Genomic DNA, 21,222 nt, shown 5'->3' on the forward strand with positions numbered 1-21,222 from the left:
AGGTTAATTGACTGCCTTTTTCTCTCCATTAAGTGGTTCTGCATATATTCAGCCATATATAGTGATTAAGACCCTTTGGCCAATGTTGTCCTTTACTACCCTGCCCCTAACTTCTACCTATCTAACTCTACTGTATCTACCTGTTTAACATCTATTCATAGTTCTCTCTCATCCCTACTAGTCCTGATAGACCTCCTTATTCTTGATGAGGTCAAACTGCCATCGGCATTCACATTTTCTTCAACTGATTTAATTGACTGATTGTCGAGTAAGCTGTTATTTGTATACACGCATTTCACCTTTTCACTTTGCTGTACTTTGTGCTCTCTTTTTCGGTTCCTCAATTTAAATAAAAATTTATTTTTTCATAACTGTCATAAATGGATTTTTTTAACTCTTATGTAGTGGATTATTAATTTACTCAGAAGCATAGTAATTATTACCACTCTAAAAGAGCCCATAGTGAACTGCTGTGTTTATAATCCAGCTCATCTTTGGTTCTCGGGTGGCATATTGAGTACTCTTTTATGCATTTAACATGATATTTAGTTTTAAGTGGTTGGATGATAGCCATGATTGTACTTTTTTAGGGTTTGATTTAAATGAAGTGTATCCTTTAGAAGTAGAACTGTGCATCTTCTGAATGTAGATGATATGCAAATTTGGCATGGTGAAGGATCAAGGTTAAGGGCTCCAAATAGAAATGTAAAATCATGGGACTTAGAATGGTACCTTGAGGGCATCCTTGGTTGTCAAGGGAAGGGTTCAACATGGACTACTTTAGTGTGATTAGTTGAAAGGGATGGTTCAGGTACGAAGTGAACCAGTTCAGTACTGAACTGCCAATTCCCATACATGCCTTTATGGAGTTTAGAAGAATGCTGTGATTGACTGTGTTGAAGGCCAAGTAAAGTATGAGGAGTACATAAGAAAAGTGTCCCCCTTATCCACGAAGGAGAGGCTATCATCCATAAAGTTGAGGGCAGCAGTACCCATACAGCAGACAGCCCTGAATCCTAACTGGAAACTGTCTAGGAGATCATAATCCTTGATATGTTAATTGAGTGATAATAGCATACATTTTTCAAAGACTTTGACCAGGAAACAAAAGTGGTGTTTGCTTGCATCTTCTGTATTTAGTGACTGCTTATGATCTTCGGTGCTATTTTCCTTTGAAGTACATATGCAATTATGGCATTCATCGTAGTTTCAATCTCACCTTCTTCATTTGCATTGTGTATTTTAATGTTCCACTTGTAACATGGTCTTTCAACTATAATGTGCTCAAACGCATGTTACCCATGTTTCCGCCATAGAAATGCTCAAATAAATTAAGTAATAAATGCACATTTGATAACATTATGACTCATCATTTGAGTTACATGTGACTAAAATTCAAATCTTGAACAAGTGCAATTTCAGTTATGCCCAACCTGGCTTCATCCCGTTAAGTTTTATTTTTGAAAGTGGGCTTCTCCATGGAATCATTCAAATCTCAGGTAAGGTCGGATCTTGTATTTCTTAGAAAATTCCTATTCTGTGACCAAGGACTACAAAGTACACACATATCTTTGAACATTTGAATTCTTAATGTGACTGAGATTGCACAACAAAATGTATATATCTTGATACATGGCATTTATCATTTTACAATACTTCAATTAGGCACTTTCGGGCTCTTTAGGAGCTCTGCATGGAATCTGTGTTTGTGCCATCTGGAGGACTGTATGGAGAAAAACAACCCGAAATGGGAACCCTGTAAAACAAATCTGAACTTTATTCCTTACCCAATATGCACTACTCAGAAGGGAATGCAGCAGGCGAGGGATGGTGGACAGTTAGCTGCATTTTCCCATGCTCCAGAACCATTGTTTCCCAGAAGTTTACTTCCTCCTTATTCTGACAAACGGGGAATATGGACGCTATTTTTACATGTTATATCTAACAATCGTGAATCATGAAAGGCAAGTTTGTTAAGCATAACAACAATCCTGAATCAAAAAAGGTAGGTAAGTTTGTTAAACAATCTCGGAAGTCTGACATATTTTTGAGGGGCGTAGACTATCCCTTAACACACACAGAGCTAAATAAAGAATCAGAAAAAACTCTTAGTAGAAAATCAACAGTTTTACATGACTGAGGTCCATTGGTATTTCTCACTCCAAAAGGCTCAATTACAAGTGGTCCACAATTCCATATCCAGGCAGCAATGGGGGCTGCCTGCCAAACTGGCAATTCCAAAATCTGCCAGAAAACTGCAGTCCCCAAGGTTTTTACCAGGACATTGTACCGCCTTAAAGCATTAAAACCAATTCCTGCTCTATCTTACATTTTTATTTTTGCTTGTAATATGGGTCAGACCCTCTTTTTTGTCATTGTAAGAAAACATTAATTTTTTTCCCCGTGGCATACAATTAATGTGGTAAAAGGGATATAACACACAGATAAAAGCTGAGTTATAAATTGTCAACTGAAGTCGTCCCATAATGTGATAGTTGACTAGAGGATTTTATCATCTTGAGATCAGAGGCTGCCTTTCAAATGATAGCCGTCACCTACCTTGACACGACTGACCGCTTCCTGGGCTTGCATCATTCTTATGTTTTTGGAAGGATTTCGTTCTGACAAGAGCTGTGTGGAACCCAAGTAATTGGCAGCAAAGATGATTCCATCAATGAGATCTTCAGGTTCACACGGGCCTGGAACTAAAAGGAAAACGGAAAAAGTGTTCTCACAATGGGTAGTGTAGTGCAATTTCTTTAATGATACATGGACATGTTTTTTAATCACATATGCAGGAAAGTAGATTTTAATTTTAAATTGAAGAAGCATTCACACGATGGAAACGCATTTTTATAGGAGGGGATCTGGTAATTATGGGAACTCTCCATAGAAGAATAATCCACCTGTTAAAATTTGCTTCATAAAGGGCAGACAGAATTAAGGATTTTGATTTTGAGTTTGCAGATAGGGTACTCCTTCGTAAATATTGTGATGTATTGCCTGCCCTAGTAAAATAAATAAATGTTCCACAAAAAAGTATAGAGAGCATCTGACACCTTGATAACACATATATCTGCACAATATCAGAAACAATGTCCCTTGTACAAGACCACTGCATTCCTTAATGTGGATATGAAACTCTTTGGTAAGGTGCTCACCAATAGACCTGTGTTAACACTTCCGCATTTGGTTGACTCAAAGCAATCCATAATTGTGAAAAGTGGACTAACAAATGGCAGAGGAAAAAGGCAGGTTTGTGCACTGACTCCATTTTTCTACACTTTTACAATCAAAATTCAGGCACACAGATTAGAGAAACTTTAGAATACCTGGAACGCAACATACAGTGACAATAATTGCCAATGATATTGAGAGCAACAACCCTATCCTTCTCAAAGCAGTTGTAGCTTTATAGGGAAATGACAGGTTTGAAATGGAACATGAAGAAATTGGATGACTTCCGCCTCACATTATGTACAACAATGAGAGTGCCTCACCTGCCAACTTCATTAATTTTTTAAGAAACTGAACTGAAATATTCAGTCAATTCCTAGAAAATAAATGTGATGGTAACACTCAATGAACATATTTTCTTTTTTATTAGCAGAAATAAAACAGAGCACTGTTTTTTAATGTCATTTCATTTTTCAAGAAATGCTTTAGAAATGCTTAAAAACATAAGTCCTTCATCAATTACAGATCATGTGCTTACATCGAAGTGAATGATAGTCCATGTATCCTGAAAGGATTCAAACATAGTGAAAACAGTGAGAAGATGTGTGAACGATGAAAAAGTGGATTACTGTAGAAATATGCTAGGAGATCAGTCCAAATAATTCAATCTGTACATTTCTTGGAACAAAATCAATAAACCTATTCATAGCACCACTATAAATGTATAATAGATCAAAGCTTGGACAGCAAAGTGAGGGGGGGGGGGGCATCTATTCAGCACTCTTACCCTTCCATCAAAGTCTTTTCAAAAGAATGTTTAAGTCCAAATTTTTTGGCCCAGATGTCATCAAAACATTTCGACCTCTGGTCTCCTCAGAATTTGGACTAGTGTAATCGTCTCATTTTCAGGAAAGCATATCAAATGCCAGACAAAATCTAGGACATCTGATCTTGCAGTGGCGCTGCTTCCTAGATCACTTTGGTTGGAACGCAATCTATTTTGCAGGAACTGACTGAATTTTTCAGTTTGGTTTTGCTTGAAAACTTAGTGAAGTCAGCGGGCAAGGCACTCTCATTGTTGTATCTGTAGCCCAGCCTTGTCTCCACTTTATAGGAGTCCAATCCAATTTCATGACTCATTCAGTCTCACATTGGCATCATCAGACAATGAGGAGATCAGAGTGGTGAGCCTATTCAAAAAAGCCAAGAAATGTTGTACATACTTAGTAGCTAAAACCACTAACTCCATTGTCTCATTGGTTCAAGCCAATGGCCCTATATTATCCTTGAACATAAAAAGAGGCCTGAAATCTTAGACACACAAATTAGGATCAAACAGTTCATGTAAGTACCTTAATGGGCCTCATCTTTATGTATTACACCTTTCCAGTGCGCACTGATCATCGACATTTCAATGAAGTACAAACTTGTTTAGTGAACTTCATATGGGAGGACAGGAACTTAGATTTCCAATTAAATTGTTCTAACAGTCAAACTATAAGCAAGGTTTGTCATTCCTAGATACTTCCCTTGTAAGAAAATGCACTATTAGTTGGGGGAGGACTTGAGTCCTTCCCAAGTAATAACTCCATAATCTTGTCACGTGAACATACAAGTTCAATAAATAAACCTGGCTCAACCCCTAGTGCCTACAGCATAGGCAAGGCAGGCTTAACTTCACAAAAAGTGTGTAAAGTGTGTAGTAGTACCAAAGCAATTAAAACTTCAAAACACAGCACAATAAAATCCCACAACCAACTTCTACAAATGAAGAAATATTTCATAAGAAAAATGACACAGACATAATTAAAATCCAATGAAGGGTAAATGAGAAACAAATTGTTAAAGTTTTAAGACAAAAAGGCAGCACAAAAAGTAAAGTGCCAATCACTGTACACAGTTGACTAAGACCTAAGCACAAATTATGACCAGCCATGATGGAGTGGAGGTGGCAAGCAGTTTGTCTCAGACAAAGATTTTTACCTTCTCATTTAATCTCTGTAATGGAAGTGAAAATCCATCAGCAGGGCAAGGTCGTAGGCTGTATCCTTTGAAGTCTTCTCAAGGTCAGGTAGTTGTTAGACAAGGTCCTGCCGAAGCTGTTGGTTTTGGAGGAAAACATATCGAGCAGGAAAATTCTAATTTCTTCTCTCCATGAAGTACTATGATCTGTCTGATACTTTATATGCCTTTGCCCGGTCAAGTTTTCTAGCGTCAGACTTAAACTCTTGTTTGGTGCTCAAAAGCTTGCAGGTGGGCAAGCCTGAAGATGTATTTGAGGAGTTTCTCTCAAAAACAGATACTGTAGTGTAGTGAAGCCCTGCTGAAGCTAGAAGGTATTGGAAGTCCAATATTTATTTTTAAGTCTCAACTTTTGAAACAATTCCTCTTAGACACTTCTAAGGCTCTTAGGACCTTAGGGACAGTGCTTTGAGGCCAGCATTCATTCTAGCAGGGGCCACAAGCATGGTCCAGTCTATGCCCAACTGCAGCTGCAACTGTCACTCCAGGAAAAGTCAACTTGCAGCTTGTTGTGTCCCTGTAGCCACACAAGAGGTCAGACAACTGAACCTCGGAGTCCACTTCCCAGGAAGAAGTTAAATATGTCAATTATGAGTTAACAAATTTTGTCATGTTTTTGGGAATCAGAGCACGTACACTGGGGAATGAACATCAGTTCCCCTGTGTGCAGAGTTACAAAACCAGCAACCTCAGTCCACAAAAAGTAAGGGTGACCACGCAACAAGAGGTAATGTAAGAACATGGGTTACTGTTTGAGAGAGGTGGAAGGCCCACTCAAGCAACAACCACAATCCTTGTCAAGGTAAACCATGAAAGTCACTAAATCCCTTCCAGCGGTTCGCGTCTAAAATCCTTATGGGAAACAGCATGAGGAAAAAGAGTTTTGGGACCCCCCCTTTTTCTCTGCCTCCACTTGATGAATCACCCCAAAACTTTCCAAGCAGCAGCTGAAGTGAGTGCCAAACTAGTTTTGAAAAATTTGTGAAGATCCGTCAAATAGCACCAAAGTTATAGGCAAAATGTTCCTATGGAAACTAGGTCCTAACTATACCTACCGACTATCACCAGTGAGTAATATTAATATATATATTTATACAGATAGATGTCATAAAAAGATGTTTAAAAAAAATAAATATATTAGAAATTCACTGACAAAAAAACAAAGGTTAAAGTCATGTTTTGTTAGGTGATTATGTCAGTGATAACATTCACTTTTTGAACTAAAAAGCACTAAGTATAACTTGAGCCCCCACCATGTACAGCTTATGACCTCACATGGCATGTGGAACAAAATGTACACAAGTTGTCAGCTGTCACCTACACACAGGATTACTCTTCAACACAAACATATAAAACATATTCAATACCACAACACACCTATGATGCATTAGTAGCAAATTAGTTGTGTAAACAATTACACCCATTAGCTTGACCCTGGCGGTACAAAAATAGGGAGAAAAGTAATATGGTAGTTGCTTGTGACTATGTAAGTTATAAAACAAACTAGCACACTCATTGGATGATGTCATCAGTGATGTCATCAATTATTTAATTTGAGATGTCATCAGTGATGTAATAAATGATTTCATAGAACATATCATGAGTGAAGTTTCATGTGAGGTCATAAGCAGTGCAAGTTGGGGGGGCAAGTTATAGTTAGCGCAGATAACTCTAACTTGTGAATTTCTCTTTTTTTAAATTTCAAAACATGAATGATGTCACTGATATATTCACCTAACTATAACAATAATTTAACAATTTGTGTTTTCAGTGAATATCCAAGTTAAAAAAAATATATATATTTATTTTTTTATCTCACCCACCATATTGTTACTTTAACCTTTGCTTTTTTCAGGGAATTTCCAGTTTTTTTTTAACAAAGTAATTCTTAATTACTATCTCTAAATGCAACCTGTGCTGCCTGTGGCCAAGCCCTGCAACCAACATACACCATAGAGACAACTCCATGTTGCGCACAGTCTTAGGCCATTGACAGTCGGGAGTTGGCCATAGAGTCTGGCACTGGACCCCATACACCAGTGCTGTTTGTTTTTTAATGAAACGGGGGGGGCACACCCCACTCCTACCCAAGCCTTGTTGGGCCCAGGCTAGAAGCCTTGTTAGGCCCCATCCCGTGGGGCCTGGTGCATTATGCAGAGGGAGGAGGCATGCAGCACCCCTCCCTGTGCCACTTTTCACTCCACGGACCATATCTGGGGAGCTGCACTGTTAAAGGTAGGTGCCCTGGTGCCCACCCAGGAAACCCACCATACTGTTGCTGAGCATACAGCGGGAGTCAGCATTGCTCCCACCCACAGGGAGCAGCTCCAAATGTTTCTACCTATGGGTGGGGCAATGTTTTGATCTGTTTCTCTGCTCACTTCAGTGCAGACAGGGAAACAGATCACAAGTCCACTCCCAGTAGGTGAGAACATTTCTGAAGCTCACGCAAGCTGGCAGTCAATTTGGTGTTTTTCAAAATGCTCCTATGAAGTGAGAGCAAACACAGTTTTCTCTGCCCGCACCGGTGCAGACAGGCAAAACGCTATACCCCAAGGGTGGGCTCCCTGAGGCATAACATCTCATCCGGCCCCGAGGATGGAGTCCCAGGAGACATTAAAGGCTCGGGGGGGGGGCACCATGTGACCCTGTCCCTTCAAGTAATTGGCCTTGGGGTGGGCTGTACGGAGGCCTCTCGAGGCTCGGGAAGGGGGAGCAGGTGGCAAACCTTCCCCAACTGGTATTGGGATGGGCTCCCTGCAAATTTTGGAGGCTCGGGGACAGGGGATGTGCGTTCACAAATTCCAGCCCCAGGATGGGCTCCTTGGGGCCTCTGGAGGCTTGGGGGACATGCAGACTCCTCCCCTTTACGAAATCAGCCCCAGGAGTAGGCTCCCCAAGGCTAAGGTATTTAAATGCAGCCCGGCTGCCATTTTGGGCTTTTTTTCCAATCACACAGGAGTCTTGCGAGTTCACAGTATTTTTTCCAATGTTTTTTTCTTTTTTAGCCCCGGGAGTCTCTCTGGGTCTACTGTTGGGGCCTACGGGCTCAGAGTATTCCTTCCCTGCCCCCTTATGCAATTGTTTTTCTAGATTCAGGTCAGGGAATAACGCCCTGTGTCCTTTATCAGCTGCCAGCAACATTTTTCTGATGTTGCTGGCAGCCAGTCAGAGTGCCCGCTCTCACAGGAGTCTGAAAACCCACAGGAGTGAGATAGCCCAGGGGAAATAAAGCTCCCTGGGCCAATCAAAACACTCTATTTGTGAACTGGCACTCCTGTGAGAGTCTCTCTGAACACTTGCAAGCTCAACCGTCCAGATGTACAATTATTTTTGTCCCTTAATTTTACATCAAATCACAAAAACTACAACCTGTGGACCAATATTTTGCTTCCTGCAGAATTTGGTGTAATTCCTTTCAGCGTTTTTTGGTGCAGCATTGTATAAAGAAGTCTATGGAAAATGCACAGTGATTTTGTGTTTTGGGACTGTCCTTTTTTCTCGGCCTCCACTTGACTGATCACCCCGAAACCTTCCAGGAAGGAGCAGAGGTGGATTAACTTTTTGTTTAATAACATTTTGTGAAGATTTGTCATAGGACCAAAGTTATTAGCAAACCAAAAAAATGCTCTTACTGTAGAAAAGCAGACCTAACAATAACTACATAGTGGTGACCGCCATGTATCCCTTCTTTACACAGAGAAAAACTAAATTCAGTCTTGATGCCAATGTATTTTTAGATCATTTCTGCCTAGCACTTTCTCACGGTTGTCAAAATAGATGATAAAACATGTAATGGAGAAAAAATAAAATGATCACAATGAAAGGAAATTGTAGAACAGGTATACAGAATTAAATACTGAATGTTCATGACGTAGTGTTTAGATATAGGGAAACATTTAAAGCACAGAATTGTATGCCCGTCCAAAGTATGTTACATATATTGTCCAGAACATATTTTGCTTCCACGTGAAAGAAATACTCACAATAGATTTGATTACATTTCAAGCATATAATTATATTTCTTTAGAAAGAGCAAAATAGTTTTTTTCTTTTTATATATAAAATTCTAACCGTGGGAAGTATTTACCATGTAATAGAAAACCGATCATTTGCATGATTGTGTATCTTCTCTAAACCATCTTGTACAAATTGCTCTTTTTGCCTGTTTGTTTTCCAATCACTGCTCATTCATAAAAAAAATTGCATAGTACCACAGCACCTGTACCAATTCCATCATAGTAAGTTACTTATATGTAAAAAGCAGTTGTGTGTTCATATTTCAGTACACTAAAATACACCTTAGTTCTATGCACGTAGAAAACAAAACATCTAATGAGATAGTCCACTTAAAAAGCAATGACGCAAAGAGGGGTAAAACAAGCAAATGGATAACTTTAACCCAAAGTTTGCAGAAGCTCCTATGTGAAGGCCCAATCATTTTGTCTCAGGTGCACCAGAGTGAATATTGACCACATCCCAGTTAAACAGCTGCAGTCCCCCATAATTAGTGGTGGTATATCCTGAAGTCAAAATTTTAAAAAATGAATTGCGGGTGATGATCATGACAAAAAGCTGTTGACATTGACAAAAAGTTACTTTATAAGTGTACCAAACAATAAGCTTGTTGTTCCTTTGAATCATGATACTAGAAAGATCAGGAATTCAGTTATTGCTTCTATCACCTGGAGTCAGCAGCGTGGAAGGTCTTACATTCCTATTTGTGTCAGTTGATGTGGTTAACATTTATAAAGCCCTTAATCCCAGGTAGAACATTCACCATTGGTATGCCATCAGTCATACTTTTTTTTTTTTTTTAACAGTGGGATTTTAATCCTATCCTTCCTGTACTTCATTAGGGGCCTGTCTTGGATGTCAATGTTCCTTTCATAATTGGATTCCTACTTTTTCACACCAACAGACAGTCTGCTACAGGAAGCCGAAATCAGTTATCACAGGTGATGTCCAAAGTAGGGTCATTGTCTCATAGAGGCTCAACAAATCAATTGGTGGAGACAATGGCCCTCATCACGAGTGTCCTGGTTGCAAGTTCTATATGTGTTATTCCTCATTTGGATATGGAAAACAAGTGATATGAGTTATTTATCAACCTTAATAAATACTGTTTTCTGGAGTATTGGCATTTATAAGGTCCAATATAACTTATCCTTAGCTGGCCCTAAGAGTGAGCTCCTGGTGGTTGGCTGAATCAAGAGGTGACATCTTCAGATCGATACAGAAGGCACTACTACTCACATTTCTCAAAGGTGTCCTCTTGGTTGGTTGGTTGGTTGTTACAAATGAGATTGAAGATAATTTGATTCTTTCAGATAGACTCAATGGGAATCACCTTCAAAGAACCTGGAAAAGTAACTGTTTCAAAGCAAGTTTTCTTTCAAGTTAGAGCTCTTTATCAACTGATTGAATGCAGCGTGTAGCTTTAGATTCAGTTAAGCAAGTTTCTACATTTCCTCCTAGAAAACACTGCCAAATTATAAAGAAGAGTTGCACAGTGACAACCTACAGCCATTTAAGTCCAGGCTAATTTGGTGTTCCTTCTGTGTCTTGCACAGCACCCTTATACAGCTATTGAGAGCTTCTTTGAGTGCTTGTAGTGCTTTTTCACTCGGACATCTCTGGTTGGGTCTGGAAAGTATCTATACACACTCATTACTAGCCATGCTGAGGGTTACGACACCTACAAACTTTATATGACAGAACATCTATGCACATGTTCCATGGATGATGGACCAGTCCTGTGGCTTAAACATTTCACCGAAGTATTACGCTAATCCACATAAAATGGCAAGGGAACAGGCTTACAACCCCTTTTCAACTTGGAAAAGACTGTCAAAGGGAATAGTATCCATGTTCAGTTGAGTGGTAAACAGCATGGTTTTTGCAGAAAAAGGCCTACTCTTAATTGATGGGATGTCCAGACTATTAGGTGACCATGGTAATTCTCCAGAACCTTCTTCTCTTTCCGATGAGGTTTGAGGGCGAGCCAAATCCTTTGAAAATTGCCTTACTTCCACCAGATTTCTTAGATCCTGAATCCTGTAAATAAAAGTTTTCTAATTGTGACACATTCTGTGAACATGTTGCAGCAATGTTTGCCCTTTCTGTCAGGAACAAAATGTTTGTTGATATCTGTTTATCATGCAGAATTGCGAGCTCCACTTTGCATCATATATCATAGTCTGGGGTTTACTTAGGCTGATGAAAACCACTCACCTCTCAAAGACGTCTTCTGTTCTCTTCTCGCAAACTATCTGTTGTGATAATAAAGTCAGTCACAGTTTGGAATTACAGCCTGCTCTGAGGAAATCTCCTTGGTGGGGCTGTCTCTAGCCAAGTTGGGTCCCTTTGTCACTTTTAATACCGTTTCTTATGCCATATTGCTGAATAGACTACAGGAATTTGGATTCACGGAAATTGATTTGAATTGATTTATATCATATTTTGGAAACCAAGCCCAATGTCCTCTCTAGGAATCCTCCGATTTTCCACCTGGTATGTGGTGCCGTTGGGTTCTTCACTTGGCCCTACTCTTTTTAGCTTCATTAACCAATCTAGTTAGGGCTTATGGGCTGAGCCAGATGTCATATCTGGACACCCACACTATGGTGTTCAAATCCCAGAATGAGGAGTATCTAGGAAAAATTTCACTACCTGCATGATTGAGACAGCTACTGGATGCAGTACAACTGCTTGAAACGGAACGGGAAAAAACTGAGGTTTTGTTGCTTGGTAAGTAATTGCCATTTTGGTTTTTATTAAAGTGACCGCAACAACTTTGAGGAACTCCATCGGCATTAACTTATGCTAGAATCCCGGGAGGTTTTTTGGGAGAAAAATTATTCTGTATTTGTTTGGAAAATCAGCTATCTTTTACCACTCGTATTAAAAAGGTTGTATTCACCTGTTCTCTAATTTTGTACAAATTATATAGACTACTTCCCCTGCTCCTGACTACTTCTAAGAAGACAGTAGTCAAGGAAGACTTAATCCTTGATTACCTCTTGGGTGGATTACAGTAATGTCCTCTATCTGGGTCTGCCTGCCTCCCTATATCATTCAACATTTGGCTGCAAAAACGATCTGACAAAGCTCACATCAGTATCCACCCACTTGGAAAAACTTCACTGACTTCCATTGAAAAAGAATAAGGTTTAAAATGTTATGCTTTACTCATAAAGCATACTAACATCTAGGACGAAGACATCTTTGCTGTAAAATGAAAAAATGTATATCCCAGGGAAATTCTTAGCTGGGACAGCAAAGGTGAAATACACCATACAGGTTGACAGATCTTTTTTGTTTTGGCGCCCTCTCTCTGGAATGCACTTCTGTTTCCTCTTAGAGATAATGAAAACCATAATTCCTTTCGGAAACAGCCCAAGATATGGCTTTTTCAAAATAGATAATTGTCTCCAATGGTTATATTTCTTGTATGCTATGGGTCTTAGTACTGAATCACACTTGGGTAGCTATTAGGCTTAAATAGTCTCATTTCTTCAGGTGTCAAAGTGGGCAGGCTCAGAGGGGCAGAACATGGCCATAATTTTTTTAACTGACCAAGGGCCAGATGTAGGAAGATTTGATTTTGCGACTCAGAAATTGCGAGTCGGTGCGACTCACAATTTCAGAGTCGCAAAATCATATGCAGAATGGTGTCTGAGACACCGTCTGCGGAATGGCAAGGGGGTCGCAAAGACCCACCTCATTACTAATAATGAGGTGGGTCGCAATTTGCGACCCCCTTGAGATTCCCTGCACTCACAGGGATGGTGGCCTGCTGGAGACAGCAGACCTCCATGTCTGTGACTGCTTTTTTAATAAAGCAGTGTTTTTTTTTTGTCTTGCAGCCCGTTTTCCTTTAAGGAAAACGAGTTGCAATACAAAAGAAAAAATGAAACCATTTGGTTTCGTTTTTGCAGAGTAGGCAGTGGTCCATTGGACCACTGCCTGCTCTAGAAAAATATTTTTGGCGACATTCACAAAGGGGAAGGGGGTCCCATGGGGACCCCTTCCCTTCTGCGAATGAGTTAGCATCCACTTGACATGGGTGCTAATTGAGAATTGTTTTGCAACCTCGTTCGAGGTCACAAAGTAATTCTGCATCGCGGTGCGAATCGTGAACAGGAAGGGAACACCCCTTCCTATTTGCGAGTCGCATTCCCATTTTGCGGAACCGACTCGCAAAATAGGATTTTGCATCGCGATGCGCGTTTTGCATGACACAAACCGCACATTTCGTAGTTTGCGCCATGCAAAACGCTTCATACATCTGGCCCCAAATGAGTTCCCCAATTTTATGTTAAAAAAGGCAACCATGCTGGGATGGCTAATTATGACATTTGAGATGCCTCAGTTGAAGTAGAGGCCTCCTGTGTTGTGAAGCAGCAGAGGGAGGAATAGCTAGATGAACAGGAAACAAAGTATTCTTGATAGGGTACCTGCTGGCTGAAAGAAATGTAAATGTGCGCATTTGGTTAATCTGCCAATGTAGAGGGTGCTTGGAAGCCAGTATTGGCTTTAATTCATGGAGTCACTTGAAAAGTATTCATTTTGGGAGGTATTGTAAGGTGACCTCATTAGATGTGGAGTGCATGCTTTTAATGGACCGGTATAAAAATGTTTGTGCCAGGTACAGTCTGCACATTACTCAGATCTACATTTTGTAAGCATTTTGAAGCACGTTTTTGTCTTAAACCAAAATCTATTTGTGTACTTACTGGCAGCCAATATTATACTGTGTGCAACACAAGTTTAAAAGAATGACATGCATATTCAAGGTGCTTTCTGTCACAAGCTGGGACCTCCTAACACTAAAAGCACACATCATTATTCCCCACTGCACCAACCGGAATTCAGATCTGTGCATCTCTGGTTACACACTCAGATATCTGGAGTGATCGCATTAACCAACCGAAGTTTTACAAAATAACATATTGTCTTTCGCCGTGTTGGACCTGGTCTTTTCTGTAGGGTTATCCCCAAATCCTTTTCCTCCTCTTACTTTTTACTGAGTTTGTTTTTCTTGGTCTTAGTGTAATTTATCACTGCTAATCAGTGCTAAAGTGCTTGTGCTCTCTCCTTAATATATGGTATACTGCCTTATACCCAATTGACATATTTAATGTACTTATAAGTCCCTAGTAAAGTGGCTCTACATGTGCCCAGGGCCTTTAAATTAAATTTTACTAGTGGGACTGCAGTACTGTTTGTGCCACCCACTTAAGTAGCGCTTTAGACATGTCTCAGGCCTGCCACTGCAGATCCTGTGTGTGTAGTTTTAAATTACCATTTGACCTGGCAAAATAAACCTTCTGCCAGGCCCAAACTTTCTTTTTTAATACATATGTCACCCCCAAGGTATGCCCGGACAGTGCTAAGGTCAAGGTGTAACGTATTTAAAAAATAGGACATGTACCTTTAAGTATTACATGTCCTGAAAGTGATAAACTCTTAAATTCGTTTTTCAATATTACAAGGCCCATTTTTCTCATATGATAACATCTGAGTTGCCTTATTACATTTTATAAGTATAATTTCCAAATGAGAAGCGATAACTGGGTTCATGGCTGATGTCTTTGGAATCCTAATTTAAAATCCTAATGTATGATGGAGTCAAATTTTAAGTTACAATTCTGAAAAACCCACTTTCAGAAACTTGGTATTTTCTTGCCTTAGCCATTTGGTGGCTGCAGCCTTTCTCTGGTCACATAACTGGATGTAGTTGTCAGTTGGGCTTTGTGTATTCCTCCCAGACAGCCACAAACAATAGGAGCTTAGATGTGACTGGATGGGCCATCACTAGCAGGATGGGAGGAGGAGCTAGGTCCACCCTTACTTACACCTGAATAGGCTTTGTCCTGTCCCCACACAAAGGGCTGCATACCCTCTGCACCTCTGTAGTTAGTATGGACCTACGGCTAGGCAGGCAGGGGATCTGTGCACTTAAAAGGCAGGCTTCTAGAATCTTCTCCCTACTTCAAAGACACATCTCAGTATAGAAGTAGGACTTCAGTCATTAACTCTACAGTACACTTCTGGATACTCTGCCAGTAAGGAGGACTGCTGTGCTGCTATAATGACTTCCACTCTGCTGGGTTGCTGCTCTGAAGGAACTGCTGCCATGATGTGCTCACCTGCTGCCCTCTTGCCTGGGTGAGAAGAGCAACCACGGTCTGTCTTCTAATGTATCATAGTTGTGTCCTGATTGGCAGCAATAGTGACACCCTACGTTATACTTAAGTCAATACAGGAGTACAAACAAACTAATGGTGTGCAGAAACAAAACAACACCTTATATTTCATTAATACAATAGAAAATGGGATATCCAATGCTGGTTCCTGAAGTCTGTATCTTGACAAATTTTCAGGCTCTCTGCATGAGATACATTTCCATAGAAGTTATCATTCTGAGAATCTTCCATGACTTTGGCCCTTCTGCACCAATGTTGGACACCCCCACATAGCCACCCTTCTCTCAACCAGGTCAGTTAGCTTAATGAAGTAATGCACCCACTGCAGGGACGTTGTTTTGATCTCTTGGTCACAGATTTGAATCTTGATTGGGCCCGTAAGACCATCAGTCAGAAATGGAAAACATGAGTATTGGGTAACAATAAACATCGGTTATTTAGTGCCAAGATACACGTGGGGGAATTTGTGCTTCTCAAATAGACATTGTACTTTATTTTGTGTTTTTGTGAGGATTGTCACCCCAATCAGGTCACATTTTCTCATTCTGATACGAGATATGTTTGAACAATGTAGGAAAGCAGACTAGAAAAAAAATACTGTCTATTTAAAATTAAAATATGAAATATATTTGTATGCATCTGCTGCATTAGCTGACCTAATAAAGCAATTATGTCTCAGAATGGTGTTGCTGCAACTAAAATAAACAGCGATAATGCATGTATATCAAAGTCCCCGGATTTATTGCACTTACGTCGTTTACATATTCTTCTGGTATACAATGAGTGTGATGGAGATGGGCCGAAGCATGAAGCGAACAATAACACTTTAACAGCTTAGTCGCACCTCAAATAACAAAGATATGATAATCTGTGAGATACTCACCATCAACAAAGCTTGGAAAAGATGTGACCTTCTTTGTCTGAAAAGAGTTAAAAGAAAAAAACGTTTTTACCACAATATACAAACGCACTTATCTATCCGTGCAGCACACGGTTGCTTGGCAAACGTGACAAGGTATGTGAGGCAGTGTGCAAAATACATATGCGTCCTGTTGATAGTGGCAGATGGCAGTGGAGAATGAAACCAAAGGAAATGCACTATTTATGACGTCATGTGTGCGACTACAGCAGAGAAGGGCAAACACGTGCACAGACAGAAGGTAGTGACGATGTAACTCATCTAATGAATAAGAAAACAGTGTTTTAAAACGTAGTGGTTTATGGCTTCGAAATATTTAACGAAAAAGGGATGTCTGGTAAGTTTCTTATCGTTTTGTTTAACAAATCGTGTCTTTTATTGTTCTCTTTCGGGTTATCATGCCCTTCTTTCATATTGCGAGTGGGACTTGAACATACTTTTCTGTTCCACAGTGTTCAATAAGTGGCATCTAGTGTTTTTAATGGTACTTTTAATTGTTAAAGTGTGAACATGTTAAGTGTAATAGCCGGTAATAATAGTTAGAACTAATTAAATAAAACTATTAACTATAGAAATCAAGTTAACTTATTTAGCTTGGTCCAAGGACCGCCAAACCAGCAGTCAAACCGCCGCACTCCCGGCAGTCCGACCGCCAGATTACAACCCTGGTGGTCGGACCGCCAGGGGTACGCTACCACTGGCAGGATCCCTTATCCTGGCTGGGAGGCGGCAGTCGGGGTTGTAACCAGCCATGGGGGCGCTGAACTCAGTGCCGCCTGGCTGATTACTTACCCACTTTCTGGCAGCCTTTTCATGGCAGGAACTCTGCCATGAAAAGGCTGGCAGAAAGCGAGCGGCATGGGTAGTGCAGGGGCCCTCCTAACCAGCACCATCGGAATGTCCACTGTCTTCACTGCAGGGGCCCCCCTGTACGAGGCATTGGCCTCAGCTCCATGTGGAGCTGAGACCCATGCTGCTGCAGTTTCCACTGGGCTGAGGTTTCGGCCGGTCAGCCCAGTGTAAACCTTGTAATGGGACTGGTGAGGAGACCGCCAGCTCCGTGGCAGTCTCCTCACCATGAGTCTGGCGATTGGCTTTCCCGACCACCAGACTCGTAATGAGGACCTATGTGTCTAGCTTTAAAAATACTGGAATTTAACAGGGTGACAGTGCCATCGGTTAAAATCTTAAAACATTTAAGGAAAACCTTTATTTTGTAGTCAGCCGCCTGAATGTTGCAACAATGTGAAAACTATTGTGGGTCCAATTCACAAAATAATTTCATCACGAGAAGTAATACTACAGGATTACACTACAGGAGTACACTTTCAGGTAATTCTTATGTGCCTAAGCGAATCAGCCCTCCATTACCCAACTGTCTGTTGTTGAAAGTCCAAAGATTGAACAGCCCCTTATATTTGTAGTAACTGTTTATGAATATGATGAATATTCCCATTTGATTCCCATTGTAGATGTTTTGGAGCCAATTCAAAAAGGCATTGGAAGAGTATATAAAAGAGTACTACAGGACCACTGGTTTATGTACTCCTAAATGCTTTGGTGTGAGGCTGCCTTTGTAAACCTAAGTCCAATACGTGGTGACTGTATAACTGTATGAGGTAAGACAAGGAGACAATGATTTACTAAATGAAGAACCCTTATTTTTTTTATTTTTTTTATTGAAATTCTACAGAAACTACAAAGTCCATCTAGTGCTAAACAGCGTAACAAAAATACAAATACAAACAGGCAGAGAAAGAGTACAATAATAACACTGCATTCAATTGTTGACAATATCTGTTAATACCAGCTACAGTTAATGTGCCGTTCTTGGCCATGGTATCGCTCACAATAGCCCATGACTGATGGTGTGTTACACAAGGGTTGAAGCATATGATGTGAGGACATAATTACCCCGAAAAATCACCTTTCTAGGTAGGGGCGAGTAGGGAAGTCACTGGTAACATACCTCATCATGGGAGGAAGGAGCCTGAGTGACTCTGGCTGCAGAGAAGGTTGGGAGGAAGGCAAGGTAGGAGGTAAAAGTAGGCCAAATATCTTTCGGACAGGGTCTCTGAGGTGAGTTGTTCTTGGCAGTAGGTCACGTCGTGCAGCCAGTCATCAAGCCATGGGGTGGGGCGACAGCCGCAATGGGTCTGTACTTCGCCAAGAGGAGCAATGTGGCTCTTAGGCGTCAGGCCCCAGTGGGACCTCCTTGACATATCCTAATAGAGCAGCCAGGGGAGTTAGTGAGAGAAGTAGTCAGTTATTACAGCAATAGCATCATACACACATGTTCTGAAGCAAGCCACTGCAGGGCAATTCCACTCAAGGTGGAAAACTGAGGCATTGTCCTAATTGCTCCTAAGGCACTGTGTGGCCTCAGAGAGGCCCATGCGGTGCATCTGGAGAGGAGATTGGTATAGTTTATGGAGAAAGCGAAGGAGCAGTAGGTGCAGTCTGTGGGTAGAAGAGAGTGCTTTAATCAATGTGCAGCAGTATCACCATTGCACTACAGGGGGGTGTTGTTGAGCTTTGCCTGCCAACCAGAAAACACCATAGGGATAGATATAGGTGACTTGTCTTTCACAGCACTGTAAAGTTGCTTGATCAGCTTGCTAGGTGAGGAGTTGGTCAGCAGTGTGTCAAGCGCACGGTGAGTAGAGGGGGCTCTGGAGAAGGTGTTGTGGAGGGTGCAGAGAGTTGCACAGAGACAATGATAAAGGAAGATGTACAGTTGGATGTACTGTGGGATTGCACTAATATATAGTGTAAAGGAAAAAATTGATCTTCTGGATAGAGGTCACCTATTCTATGAAGCTGCAATTAGGTAAGCTAACATTGTACCCCATAATCCAATGCTGCCAGCAGAAAAGGGTACCCATTTAGGGGTGTATTGGGTGAGTCTAAGCAATCAATGCAGACTCTGCCCATATTTTTATTAAGCAAAGTGGGTTTATGAAGATTTGTAATTCTCCATCAGAATTATGTAGTGATTTGCAGGAACGTTTGCATTCAGGTTGTGATCTATAAAACAACAGCTTTTTGTAAGAAAGGGGCAACTGGTTGCGGGAAGACTAAAGAGGTGGAGGAGTAAGGGATAAATGAAATGTTTATTTAGCCATCACGGTAAGCTATGCAATTAGAAAGCTCATGTGTTAAAGTACTTGCTGCAGAAGCTTGTGCATCGTCTACAAGCCAATAAATCATAACTGTAAGAGATAATTCAATGGGTTGATAGCTGCAGAGAATTTTGAAAAATATGCAAGTGACAGGCACCAGACCTCACAAGATAGTTTTATGAGTTAAGATACTGAGTTCAGTGAACACTGTGCAAGTTGATAGTCACAAGTTCTTATCCCAGAAAAAGCTCTGTTAAGTGGCTGCTCCAGAGGCCTCTTTGTGTCCTGCCTCTCACAAAGGAAGACAAAAAATGTAGGTGGTTAACAGTGTGCCCAGTCTTCTATTTGAGCTGACAGATGATTGTCTTATTAACCTTATTGAAGTAAATGTGAGCAAGGATTTTAATAATGGCCAAATTTTAAGGTACACCAGCAAAGATGAGGGAATTTCTTACTTACTTGAAAAACAATGTTTTGTCAATTTGTCCAAGGCTGGCATAGTTAATGGCACCCAAGACCTGGAGCTGGATGTGACATTGAACATGAAAATTAGACAAGGCTGCAGGTATATGTATTCCCCATTTAAAAATGAATAGCTGTGGGAAAACTCAATGGCCATCGCTCAGTGCTTAGTTTGTAAAAAAAACAAAATAAGCACAGATCTGAGATAATCCTCAGAAGGCCACTGCTGAAGTTGCCAAATACCAGTATTAATGCAGTCTACTAACCATTACACTCTTACAAATGTGGCAATTCAGACTATACCAGGTGACTTAAAAGTATAAGAATGACGTGGGCACACTGGTATTATAATTGTTTTAATGGTATATCAGATTGTTAAGCACTCTGCTCTTGTGTTTTAAAAAAAGAGACTAGCAGTGCCACAATGTGGTGTGTTGTTAGAAATACATGCTGGTTTTGAGAATTAAGTGCCAGTGCTGAGCACTGGCAAACACTGGCAGAAGTTAAGCACTGCCGCGGCTATGCCATGTCATCTTCTTTCCCAGCTCCTTAATATCTACCTTTAGATTTAAAGCAACAGGGAATGGAAACAGTGTGGGGCAACTCAAAAGTCGACTTATTAGATGGCAATATGCTCAATTAGAAGGCTTCCTCAAAACTACATAATATGTATAAATTGTTTCACGTTTTTCCATGTTCCTGCAATGACTTGCCCCCAAAAGCTATTTTCACTTTAATGGCCTGTAGCTAATACCATGAACAAAAGTAGAGTTCAAATAAAATACTATTTTTGCTAAGTTCGGTTTGAGATACGTTACAGAAGTGATTTAGCCATTGTTTTCAATGCTTATTAAAAACCAAATTCAATGGTGAAATTCAATTTCTGATAAATATGCAGAAAACACCAATTTTAAAAACATTAGATTTGCCGGCCTAAATCTCCAGCAGGATAATTGGCATTAGTCAAGCAGCACATGCCATCCTATCAGTATTCTCCACTCATTGAGCATTGAAACTGCTCGCGGAAAAGGAAAAATGGCTTAGGCCTTTTGGAAGGAAGACTTGGGTGTGAGGTATTTGACTACCCTCAGCTCAGGAAGGGTGTGAACTTTATTAAGTTGAAAGGGGCCAGGGTGAGGCCTTCCCATTCATAGGTAAATGTAATGAGAGGCAGGGCAAAGAGAAGCCATTTGAACGCAGGGTACAGTGTTGCCAGGTTGGCACCATCCCAGGTGGAGTTGGTCATAGAACCACTTTGGTGTGGTTGGGGAGGAGGGGACTGCTCATTTACCTACGTACACTCCTGGCT

General features: G+C 40.6%; 1 protein-coding gene across 7 annotated transcripts in view; it reads right to left on the minus strand.

Moving 5' to 3' along the window:
* The window catches only part of APBA2 (amyloid beta precursor protein binding family A member 2), a 1,150,852-nt gene that overhangs the window by 444,721 nt on the left and 684,909 nt on the right, over positions 1-21,222 (minus strand). For all 7 annotated transcript variants that reach the window (XM_069222387.1, XM_069222383.1, XM_069222388.1 and 4 more), the window contains 2 exons: positions 16,294-16,330; positions 2,560-2,705 (listed from right to left, as the gene is read on the minus strand). In XM_069222387.1, the coding sequence (XP_069078488.1) occupies positions 2,560-2,705; positions 16,294-16,330 (183 nt within the window). The remainder of the gene's footprint in view (positions 1-2,559; positions 2,706-16,293; positions 16,331-21,222) is intronic.

The sequence above is a fragment of the Pleurodeles waltl genome, chromosome 3_1 (assembly GCF_031143425.1).
Source record: "Pleurodeles waltl isolate 20211129_DDA chromosome 3_1, aPleWal1.hap1.20221129, whole genome shotgun sequence".
Taxonomy (NCBI): Eukaryota; Metazoa; Chordata; class Amphibia; order Caudata; family Salamandridae; genus Pleurodeles; species Pleurodeles waltl.